We start from the raw sequence: 12,775 nt of genomic DNA, 5'->3' as shown, positions 1-12,775 counted from the left end.
ACAATAAATAAGTACATTAAAAAATTTTTTTAATTTTGCCGTAATTTTTAGTGCCAGATAAATTACATGATGCTTTCTAATTAACATTTTATAGTCCAAAGCTGTGAGAAGAAAAGTACATGTAGATTACTTTAAAAATACAGTCCTACCCCAAAAATATAGAGGATTTTCAGACACCAAATCTTTGAACATAGTGGGTTTCATGGCAAAAATCCATCCCAAAGGGACATAATTCGAGAATATAATTTAAGTTTTCATATCAGTTCTTACTTTGGTTGCTATATTTTGAGGTCATTACATTAAAATGTTGAATAATTTGAAAACTTTTTATTTTGTATTCAGTATGGAGATTTATTCCCAGAATGGGCTTTTCTGATGCAAAATTGGAATGCTTGTGTAGTCACAACAGCTGTCTCCACACCATGTGGTGTCTTCCATTACTTTACTGTAGAGATGAATATTTGGCCCAGTGTTTCGGTAGTATTGGACACACATGGTTTTAAGTGGCAAAGCAGTATGCTTATGCATTCATTTGACTTTCACAGCTACAGTTGGCTCCAGATTAGAACAGGGAGAATACATTCACACCATGGCCACCCTCATGGCTGCTGTAGTAGCTGGATCACAGGAGGCTCTGTTGCTTCTAAAGACACAACTAACTATTGCCAAGGAATTACACATTCACCGAAGTGCCTTACAGCTGTAGGAGGGAGAATAATGCATTGCTAAAAGGGTTCTCTCAGATTTCAGATTATGGCCCTAGTCACTATCAAGCCTCTTTAAAAATATTAATAATAAAAATTATGGCCATAAAAGAACTATGAAACTTAAGACTGTCATAGCAGTAGGTGATTTTTCAGGAATTCAATCCAAATACTTTATATAAAATTTTTATTTTTCAGAAAAGTACTATATTTTTACACCCTCATTAATCTAATTAAAATCAGGTTTGTTTTTAATGCCAACGTTTATATATGCAGAGAGTATTTGGGAAGCCGATCTGTTAAAAACAGAAATTATTTTAAAGACTTAGCTTACTATATGAAACAATGATTTATATTTTAGACATTGTAGACAATTTTTTTTGCTTCAAAAATGTTAAAATAACATAGAAATTAGGTAATTTGATTTAGTGTGATTTTGTACATACTGTATGATTTGATCAGTATATATCTTTATGCACTGATCAACTTCACGCTCTTCATGACATAATCTTTTACTGTAAGCTTATTTAAATTCTGCCTAAACTTAAGTCTTTTGCATTTCTGAAACCGATTGGTCTACTTATTAAAGCTTTTTAGCAATAAAGCTGTGATTTCCTTTAAAATCCAAATATATTTCTCTAAATAGTAGCTGAATAAGAATAATACTTTTTTCCTTAAATAAAGACAAGGAGAAAGAAAAAATCCTCCGTGTAAATTTTTAAGTCATCTGATATGAATAATTAGATTTCTGATATTCATTAAATATCAAAGAAATTCCGACCAGACCCAATGTGGGCTACCTTTTTATATAAGTGAATTTATGCATGTATTGTAGACGCTGTACTGATGAATATGTTTGAGGCTTTCAGCTCTTAGTGGATACAAAATAGAATGATTGATAAAATCCTCCCTACTATTGGCTATTATTTACTGACTCTTAAGTGGCAGGTTGTATTTATGCCAATTTATCTGCTTCAGGGAACATTCTTGATAGCAGAACAAAGTGAATAAAAGTAGTTTGCTTTGCAAATGAATGCAAATGGGAGAGCCTTTCGGAAAGCCCTTTAACAGGGGCAATGCACTTTGATTATGAGTGAAGCTGCCATTTGGACATGGTGAAAAGAGCACGCTTGAACCATTGATTGGGGGAGACAGTAAAAAGTCAGGAAGGGCCCCGTTAAGCTTGCAGTGAGGCAGGCGGATGTCAGTGTGGTTAGAGCACAGTGGGAGAATGACAGGGAGGATTAGTGTCAGGGAGAAGCTTTGCTGTAGCTGTGGAGATAGTCCCTGGGGTCACTCACCTCTGACTGTTGTTCTGTGCTGATGGTTCTGTAATGCAAACTGCCTGATGTATGCCTGTTCATTATCGGAAATGGTGATTAGAAAAGGTATTTGCCTCAAAGGTTTCCTTCTTTCTCTCTTTCTTTCTCTTTCATTCTTTCATTTTAATTAAAGGAAAATAAGGTAGGCTTCCTCAATCTCTCTGCTGGCTACTGGAGTATTGTTTAATACCAGAGTGCTTTATTGCCTCTGGTGGGGAATAGTTAAGTGCTAAAATGTAATGTGAAATAATTGTAACATAGTTTTTTGTCGTTTGATAAAGATTTATTTCACTGTGCTCACTTTGGGGTTTGACCACTGGTAGTGCTGAGTAAAATGCAGAGAATATGTTTGCTGTAAGAATTTTTGCATATGCATGTTTATAATCTCTAAGGTATTTTTAAATTTAGTTTAATCGTTTGGTCAAAGCTAAAAGTTGACCAAAATGAAATGGTCAAAATGAAATGAAATACCGCTTTACATGGACTTGATGGTTTGAGTCTTGGCCACAAGAGTTTCTAATTTTATTTCTGTTCCGAAGTTTAAAAAAAAAAATGTAGTGACATTTGACAAGCTAAACTTCTTGAAAAAATATTATTTTAAAATTGAACATCATTACATAGAATGATCAAAAAGTGTCTTGTCGCAATTCTGATTTCAGACCAGTATATTTACTTGTTCACATTTCATTTATACTTGCGTTTTGTTGGTTATTTTTTTTTTTGCTTTTTTTAAAGTGTGTATTTAAAACAAACAAAAAGAGAGACCTTTAATAGTAACTTTATGTGAGGCATTTCTGAGCAGCACTGCATTTTATAGCAAGGATGCATTTCATAAGCTTTGAGAATGGTTTCTCACTTTAATTCAAAACCGAATAGTCTTTTTTAAAAAATGTCTACAAAACCTGGTTTTGCAATATTTATGCTTTCTTAGTTAGTATACGTAGGAAAATGAAATAGGCTTCTAGAGCTTTGCATTCCAGTGTTAAATATGCAGCTCAAATCTTACTGTTAGATACAACTTAGTATTGTTTTTTACAGAAAGCATATTGCCAATAATTTGCTTCACAGCAGTTATCTCCCAATTATCTTTTTTATTCTCCCAATTATCTTTTTTTATTTTCTTTAATGTTTTGCAGGCACCTGAATGGACAGAAGAGGACCTCAGCCAACTGACAAGAAGTATGGTTAAGTTCCCAGGAGGGACTCCAGGTCGATGGGAAAAGATTGCCCACGAATTGGGTCGATCTGTGACAGATGTGAGTTCACTGAGATTTACATTGTATAGAGAGAGACAAACCAGAACAAGTCAGCTATGTAGAAGGCAGATGTAGATGGGTTCCACAGTATTTTTGGGGAGGGGTACAATCCTTTTAGGACCTGAAAGTGAACCATTAATGAAATAAGTGAGAAGCAGATGTGAGCCAGTCCCCTGGTCCACAATTAACAGCTGTGTGAGGAATTCTAGTGTTTAGAGACTTAAGCTACTGTAACCTAATCAAAGGAAAACAATGCCAGTTTTGGGGTTTATAGTGACCCCTTTAACTGTGGAAAAAATAGTTCTCAAACTGATCAGAATTAGGAAGGTTGTATTTCAGCTGGATCTGTTTAACATTGAAGTACAGATTGCGATTGCTACTTAGACAGGTGGTTTGGATTAATTAAATGAGCAATATTCCCATAATGCAAATGGAGGTTGGCCTTTTTGTTTCAAGGATGATAGCAACTATTCGTGTGATAAGTAGTTTATCCAGAAGAAAGTGTGTGTGTGTGTGTGTGTGTGTGTGTGTGTCCATACCTAACATTTAAAAGATAAATTACTTACTTGGAAAGGTTTTGACTTAACACTTTAGCTGCTTTTATTGAGGAAATTTAGAGCAGAAAATTTTTTAGAAAGCACCCAGCACAGTGCCTGATGTGTAATATACTAAATACACAGTAAATGTTTAATTGAAATTGAGAAAAAATATTTTTATCAAATTGATATTTTCATAAGGGATAGTAAATATTCTTTACTAAATTTACTTTAAATAAATCCTATAGATCCAAAAATACTTAGAGGGTTACTGAAAGCAAAGATTTAAATTTCCCCTTCCATTCTGTTAGTATACTTTTAGGCCATTTTTGATACTGACAGTTTTTTAAAACCTGCAAAATGATTACTGAACATGGCTACCAAAAAAAAGCTTATTGTAAATGCTGTAAGTTCCTTTCTATAATCAACTTCCACTTTTTAGTTCAGAAAGAAACTTAGGAAATTATTACGGTTGCACATCCGTAATCCGTCACGTTGGCGCTCAAGTTTCAGATTTTTGAGCAATTTCAGACTTTTGGATTAGGTATCCTTGATCTGTACTGTCAGGTTTTGTATTGTTTTGTTTTGTTTTTGCAATGGACCTGCTTTGAGAATTTTAAATTATATATATGAATATTGTTACTACTGTAGAAGTCATTTAAAAGACTGCAATCTGAATTTTTATAAGATAGTTAGCAATATTTTTGATTTAAAGTTGAAGTTTGATCATAGGGGAAAATAGCTGTAGTATTTTGTAACTTTTTTTTTTTTTTTTTTTGCTATGTTTCATGAGGAGACTAGTCATCTTGAGTTACTAGAAAAGAACCATAAGGGTAACTCTTCTTCAGCTAAACATGTTATGTTACTGGATGGTGTGTTTTATTATCTCGTTTTAAGGTTGTTTGTAAAAGATAAGTTAATAATGACTTAATCAGTAAATATCTGACCAAATTAAAGACATTCCATGGTTTTTGATGTTTTAAGTACTATGACCTTCTAATTACATAGCTGCTGTTATTACAGTGATTATCAAAAGAAACTGAAATAATTTTTTTAAGTTATAAAACATTGGTTTAAAAAGGCCCTAAACTTTTAGTTCAATTGCTTAATGAAAAATAATAGTAATACTTATGTATTATCTCTTTTGAAGACTGTACCACATTTAACTTTTAAGATAATATTTCTGTAAGGCTCTACATTTGATGCTAAAGGCAGATAGGAAACTGAGTAATATTTTAATTTGTTGTCATTAAAACCTGGTAAACTTTTATCCGTATTTTTAAGAGAAAGATGAAGATTTTAAAAATGCCAAAAATACACACGATGTAACCAACAGAGCCTCATAGATCCTAGTATATACTTAATTTACTAGAGTAGTCTTGGTGCAGTCAAAAGCATCTTTTTAAACTTTTTCAAATTCATCCCATATGTTTCCTTTTTTTCCTCCCTAGACTTACCCAAGGGAGACTATTCCATGTATGCAATAGATATTTTTTCCCTTTATCATGGAAGTGGAAAACCTGACATTGTGAAGTGGTGTTTTTTTGTTTTTTGGGTTTTTTGTTTTTGTTTTTTGACCAAGTATTAGTTCTGTTTTCATAATAACAAAGGTACCTTGGAAATAAATATGTAATAAATCTAAATTTTTGTTGTACAAAAAAATGCCATTATAACTTTTCATCTATGTCAGTATATATATATATAGACCCACACTGCATTTTCATTCTGTAAGCATCATCTCCATGGCTGGAGTATTCATTTCAATAACTCTACCGTCCCCCAACACATGCACATATCCGCGCGCACACACACACACACACACACACAGAAAATCACTCTGTAAAAGAGAACAGGTGTCTGTAGACTCATTTTAGTAACTCACAGGGATGACTTGTAAATCACATGAAACAGCTGAAGTGGTTCAGCTAATATTGTTTCTCTAGTATAATGTTAAGTGAAAGTTAACCACACTTTAAAAAGACCACTTGTGCCTGTTTTTGGCTTATGGTGTTAATTAGATTTGTTTTCATTAAGAATTCGATCATGAAAAAGAAGCCAGGTTCAATTGAGTGTCATCAGAACCTCTGCATACTGACCTGATCACCTGCCTAGTTCTCCCTGACTTTGCACAGCTGTTCTTTGACCCGGTTTCCTTGCCAAATTTGTAGCTTCAGGCTTAGTTCTCTTTCCTTCAAGAAACAATTGACCTTTTGGGAGAGAGGTGAGTGTGTGCCAGTGGTGAGATTTATATGATTCTTTATTTGGGTTGTCGGGTTACAGTTAAAAACCTTTTTATTCCTCAATTAAGAAAGAAATTAAATATATTAATTGTCATAATTAGCAGAATTAGATTGCTAAATTGTGCTCTGGATAAATACAAGCAATGTTTTTTTAAGCTTTTTTAAAAATTGACACTGAGTGTATTTTAATTCAAATATACCTAAACTGTAAGACCTACTTTATTGTGGATTTAATATTTTAAATGTTCATGTATGCCTTTCAGCAAATAATTTTGGTAATCACAAAGGACACTCAAATTGTAAAAATAACAGAGGAAACAAAAACTGTCTCGCATGTAAAACCAACTTTAACATGATGATTAACTGCAGGTTTCCTAAATTAAGTTCAGGGGGCCCCAGATTTCTTGCTTGTGAAGTAATACTATTCTCTTGCCTGAAAGGATGTAAACTGATTCTGCTTCTCTCCCTGGTCACTAATCTCTTGCATTCTGGTTGTGATAACAGACTGATAGGAGATTTTTCTGCCTGTTTGGAAAAGGCCCAGGTAGGCAGCAAAACAAAAGACAGGTGACTAGATTTAAACAGGCTTTTATAATTAGCTTAGTGCCATAGTGTGAGGTAAGAGGTGTGTAGTTATATAAGTAGCCCATTATGCAAGTGAAGAGGAGGAGGGAAAATCATAAAATTCCCAATTTCATTTCCATAGCTCAACCACAAGGAGATTCCTATTGGGGGAAATTTATATATTGCTGTTATACTGGTTTCAAAAACACGTAAGTGGACTCTTCAATCGAAAATAAGCATTATGCTTTATATCAGTGAACTAAATATATAGTTATTATCTTGGCAAATATATTGCTATTACTTTTAGACTTAGGCTAGCCCTACACAAAATGGTAAACATGATAAGGACTGTCCTTTTGGTTTTTCTGCCTTCATCCTCACTGTCCCCTTACCAGTTTCCTGCTATAGCAATTCTCTTGGTCTGAGCCACATGTCATACTCCTCTCTCTTCCTTCTCTTACCCTCTCAACCTTACAAACTTTTAAAGATATTTAAATTTTAGAAAACGTTCAGGTTTGTTATACAGTTAAACTCGTGTCACGGGGGCTGGTTGTACCACGGAGGCTGGTTGTACAATTATTTCATCACCCAGGTATTAAGCCTAGTACCCAATAGTTATTTTTTCTGCTGCTCTCCCTCCTCCCACCCTTCACCCTCAAGTAGGCCCCAGTGTCTGTTGTTGCCTTCTTTGTGTTGGTGAGTTCTCATCCCCACTTACAAGTGAGAACATGTGGTATCTGGTTTTCTGTTCCTGAGTTAGTTTGCTAAGGCTAGTACCCTCTCCAACTCCATCTTTTGAGATTCCCATGAAAGACATGAGCTTATTCTTTTTTATGGCTGCATAGTATTCCATGGTGTGTATATATAATCACATTTTCTTTATACTATCTATCATTAATGGGATTTAGGTTGATTCCATCCCTTTGCTATTGTGAATAGTGCTGCTGTGAACGTTCACGTGCATGTGTCTTTATGGTAGAATGATTTACATTCCTCTGGGTATATGTACAGTAATAGGATTGGTGAGTCAAAGAAAGGGTAGTTCTGCTTTTGGCTCTTTGAGGAATCACCATACTGCTTTCCACAGTGGTTGAACTAATTTACACTCCTACCTTCAGTGTATAAGAATTCCCTTTTCTCAACAACCTTGCCAGCATTTGTTATTTTTTACTTTTTGATAATAGCCATTCTGACTGGTGTGAGATGGTATCTCATTATGGTTTTGATTTGCATTTCTCTAATGATCAGTGATTGAGCTTTTTTTTATATGCTTGTTGGCTGCATGTATATATTCTTTCGAAGTGTCTATTTGTGTCCTTTGCCCACTTTTTAATGGGGTTATTTCATCTCCTTATCGATGCTAGATATTAGACCTTTGCCAGATGCGAATACTTTCTCCCATTCTGTAGCAAACCAACATTTTTATTTGTAATTGCTTTGGTGATAATAATGATTATTGCATCATTCATTTTTTTAGTATTTAACGCTTTTCAAAACTTTTTTTTTTGAGACAGCGTTTTACTCTTGTTGCCCAGGCTGGAGTGCAATGGCACGATCTCGGCTCACTGCAACCTCCGCCTCCCAGGTTCAAGTGATTCTCCTGCCTCAGCCTCCTTAGTAGCTGGGATTATAGGCATGTGCCACCACACCCGGCCAATTTTGTATTTTCAGTAAAGATAGAGTTTCTCCATGTTGGTCAGGCTGGTCTCGAACTCCTGACCTCAGGTGATCTGCCTGCCTCTGCCGCCTAAATTGCTGGGATTACAGGCGTGAACCACTGCGCCCGGCCTTTTCAAAACATTTAAATATACTTTTATTTGGTTTTTCACAACAACACTGTGAAGTAAATAAGCAACCATTATTTTTCCCTGTTTTACAGCTGAGTAAACTGCTGCTAAGACATTTGTTCAAGGTGACACAGCTGTTAGTAGAACTGGGACAAGATCACATATTTTGATTCCATACTTACGTGTTTTTACCTCTGGTTAATTCTGCTTTATTGATGTTTGTATGGAAGATACTTTAAACTTGTCTAGAGACTTACATCATTGACCCTTTTTTGATAAAACTCTATGTTCATAGCAAAAACAAAACGTCAAAGAATACACTTAAGCTAAATTTGTTTCTAATCAACCATAATTTCAAAGAGATCTCTGTGAACATTTTTGTATAACATTGCATAAACAATGTATAAACATTGTTTTATATCATTCTAGAGACTAGTGTTTCTGTATAGATGTATGAATATGTATAATTTTAATAGGAGTAATCTACTTTCTGTCCTTTTCACATAGCTCTAGACCATGAGCATCTTTCATGGCAATAGATAAGATCCACATCATTTTTCTAAAGAGTTACATAATAGACTATGCTGCCATGATATCATTAAAGAATATCCTATTGATTGACATTTAAATTGCTTCCTTTTTTTGCTATTTCATTGAGATGGACATGGTGTTTTTTAAAATTGTCTTTTCACTCATATCTATTTTATTAGCTTGTGTGCCTAGAAGTAAAGATTGCATTCCTAGAAGATGCTTAGTTCAAGAATATGAATGTTTTTAGAGCCTCTGAGGGCTCTGAAATTGGTCTGCAGAGAGGTTATAACAATACACATTCCCACTAGTGGTATGTGAGAGGTCACTTCATAGTCCCGTAAAAACCGAACACTACATTTTTCACCATTGCCCATCAAGTGAAAAGTGTTATAGTACTGATTTTTGTTACTTGCAAAAGAAAACACAGGGACTCAGTACAAGGGGTCCACATCTGATGAGGAGTTCTGGTGTGGGACAGAGAAAACAGGGGCAAGATCATTGTTCGGTAAATAATACAGTTAAGTTTTCAGGATGTGGGGACACCTGAGACCACTTTGTAAGAGTCTCTCAAAATCAAGGAAGAGACATGGAAAAGATCTTGGGGATATTTATGAACACTGAGCATACTCAGATCTTTAAACTTTCTGTGAATAGGATGTCTCCAAAGTAAAGGAAATTGGAATGACACAGGTCACTCAGCAACACTAGATTCTGGGGGGTGAGGGAAGAGTGCCTTCACAGTGCTGAGGGGAAATGGTTCTGAATCTAGAACTGACCAAGTGTGATGGTAAATACATGGGGTGAGAACTCGTACCCTTTCCTGGAAATTTTCCTGAGGTCGTACTCCAGCAACAAAAGGAATAAATCGAAGAGGACAACATGGGAGCCAAGAAATGGTGAATCAGGAGAACTAAGGACTGCATGACAGGGACCCTGGGTGGGAGGGAAGTTTCACAGAATAGATAGTATGGCTGAGAACTTGGAAAAATGCATATGTTTAAATGTGGAAAAGAAAAAAAATAGGTGAAGTGCAACAACTAATGCCTATAATCCCAGCGCTTTGATAGGCCAGGGCAGGAGAATCACTTGAGACCAGGAGTTTGCAACCAGCCTGGGTGACATATACCTTCATCTTTACAAAAAAAGAAAAGAAAAATTAGCCGGGTATGGTTGCACACACCTGTGTGCCAGCTATTTGGGAGGCTGGGGCAGGAGGATTACTTGAGCCCAGGAGATCGAGGTTGCAATGAGTCATGATCATGCCACTGCACTCCAGCCTGGGTGATAGAGTGAGACCCTGTCTCAACAACAACAACAACAACAAAAAGTAAAAAGCAACCAGAAATTCCACGCAGAACAGGAAAACCAGATGTAAGGAGACATAGTTTAAGTTTAATTATACTAAAAAGTAGATTGGTAGAAAGAGCACTTGTTTGGTGAATAATATTTACCAGGTCATAATTATGTAATATCTTACATGATGACTTTTTATATTTTAAACATTTTTGATGTTTTACAGATTATTTTTCAGTTTTTAAAATCCACACATTGTGGAGGACCGTGGCATGTTGTTCACCAAAGTAAGTTCTCTCCTTCTCTAGCAGTAGATTGTTGGTCAGGCACATATGTGCCCAACGATACTGCATTCCGAAGCCTCCCAAGCTCTGATATGGCTGTATCACTAATTTCTTTTCAGGAGAACATAAAGTAATGTGTGTTCATATGAGCTCTTATTTATTTTTCCCTCCCACTAAGCTAGAATACTAATATGTCTGCAGCCATGCAAGCAAAGATAGTTTCCCTAAGGAGCTATGGAGAAACAGGCTATAAAGAACCTGAATGAATGCAATAAAAGAAAATTCTTAGATAGTGACAAGTAACATGAAGAAAAATAAAGCAGAGTAAGCAGATAGACACTGATGGAGCTGCGTTTTAAAATAGGGTTCTGAGGAAAGTCCTTTCCAAGAGGTCGTATTTGAGCTAGTATTTGAGCAGAGGTACAAAGCAAGTGAAGGGGCAAGATTGTCTGAGAAGGAGCATTGCTGGTAGAGGAAATTGCACCTACAAAGGTCTGGAGGCAAGAGCATGTCGGGTGTGCAAGGCCCAGCAAAGAGGTCCATATGGCTAAGGCATGAGTAGGAGAAGATTACAGGAAATGAATCTGAGAAGTAGTGGAAGACCAGGCCATATCGGCCCTTTTTGGCCAAGGTGAAAATTTTGGATTTTACCCTGAGCGAGTGGGAAAGCACTGGAAGATTTTGAGTAAAGGAGTGCAGTGATCTAAAAGCATTGTTCTGACTGCTTGGTGGGGAATTGTGAAAGCAGGAAGGAAGGCCAGGTAAGAGGCTATTTTGGTTGTCCCTGCAGAACACAATGGTGGTTTGGACTAGCGGTTGTTGGTAAAGGTGGGAAAGAGATTAGATGCAGGATGTGGTATACAAAGGCATGTTAATTAGCAATGTATACTTGTAACCTTCAGAAGAATTGTGAATGGAAATGATTGCCTGTGTGTGTAAGGTGCATTGTTTTTTGTCATAAGACCTTGTGTACTGCTTTTGTTAAAAAGCCATGTACATGCATGACCTTGATTTTTAAAAACGACTTTTTAAACTGTGAAGAAATAAAACATTTGTCTTTGGATATTTTTCATGACAGTATATATAGGCCTACCTCATTGTCTGAGTTTGTTTTGTGCTGGTGTAACAGACTACCTGAGAGTAGATAATTTACAAAGAGCTAAGACTGATTTCTTACAATTTTGGAAGCTGAGAAGTCAAGGGGCCCACATATGGCAAGGGCCTTCTTGCTGTGTCCTCCCACTGTAGAACACAGAAGGACAAGAGAGCACGCAACACACAAAGGAAAAAGAAAGGAAGTGGGGCTGGGTACGGTGGCTAACACCTGTAATCGCAGGACTTTGGAAAGCCGAGGTGGGCAAATCGCGAGCTCGGGAGATCAAAACCATCCTGTCTAACACTGGGAAACCCCGTCTCTACTAAAAATACAAAAAAATTAGCCAGTTGTGGTGGTGGGCGCCTGTAGTCCCAGCTACCAGGAGGCTGAGGCAGGAGAATGGCATGAACCCGGGAGGTGGAGCTTGCAGTGAGCCGATACCACACCACTGCACTCCAGCCTGGGCAACAGAGCGAGACTCCATCTCAAAAAAAAAAAAAAAGAAGAAGAAAGGGGGCTGAACTCATCCTTTTATCAGGACCCCACTCCTGCAATAACCCACTTCCGCCATAAGAGCATTAACCCATTCTTGAGGACAGAGGCCTCCTGAGCTAATTGCTTCCTAAAGGTCCCACCTCTCAACACTATTGCATTGGGGATTCGGTTTCCAACAAATGAACTTTGGAGGACACATTCAAACCATAGCACTCATTTGTTTTAAATTTTTATATTTAAAAAAATTATTGATTTACAGAACTAGGAGACCAATCCTAAAGTGTATCTGCAATTACAAAGGACCCCCAATATCCAAAGCAACCTTGAGAAAGGAGATACCACATTTCCTGATTTCAACATATATTACAAAGTTATTGTAATTAAAACAGTATGGTACTAGCATAAAGACAGACACATAGACCAGTGGAACAGAAAAGAGAACCCAGAAATTAACCCACACATATACAGTCAACTAATCTTCAAAAGGGGGCCAAGAATTACATTACATGGGGAAAGAATGGTCTTTTCACCAAAATGGTGCTTGGAAAACTGAATGTCCATATGCAAAAGAATGAAACTGGACCCTTACACCATACAAAAAAAAATTTTTTTAATGGATTAAAGTCTTAACTGTAAGACCTGAAGCCATAAAATGCCTAGAAGAAAA

The 12,775-nt window shown here is 36.4% G+C and overlaps 1 protein-coding gene across 5 annotated transcripts in view; it reads left to right on the top strand.

Moving 5' to 3' along the window:
• The window catches only part of DNAJC1 (DnaJ heat shock protein family (Hsp40) member C1), a 239,673-nt gene that overhangs the window by 193,717 nt on the left and 33,181 nt on the right, over positions 1–12,775 (top strand). For all 5 annotated transcript variants that reach the window (XM_074001181.1, XM_005564782.5, XM_074001182.1 and 2 more), the window contains one exon: positions 3,163–3,282. In XM_074001181.1, the coding sequence (XP_073857282.1) occupies positions 3,163–3,282 (120 nt within the window). The remainder of the gene's footprint in view (positions 1–3,162; positions 3,283–12,775) is intronic.

This window comes from Macaca fascicularis, chromosome 9 (assembly GCF_037993035.2).
Source record: "Macaca fascicularis isolate 582-1 chromosome 9, T2T-MFA8v1.1".
Taxonomy (NCBI): domain Eukaryota; kingdom Metazoa; phylum Chordata; class Mammalia; order Primates; family Cercopithecidae; genus Macaca; species Macaca fascicularis.
This window is presented reverse-complemented; position numbering and strand designations above follow the sequence as displayed.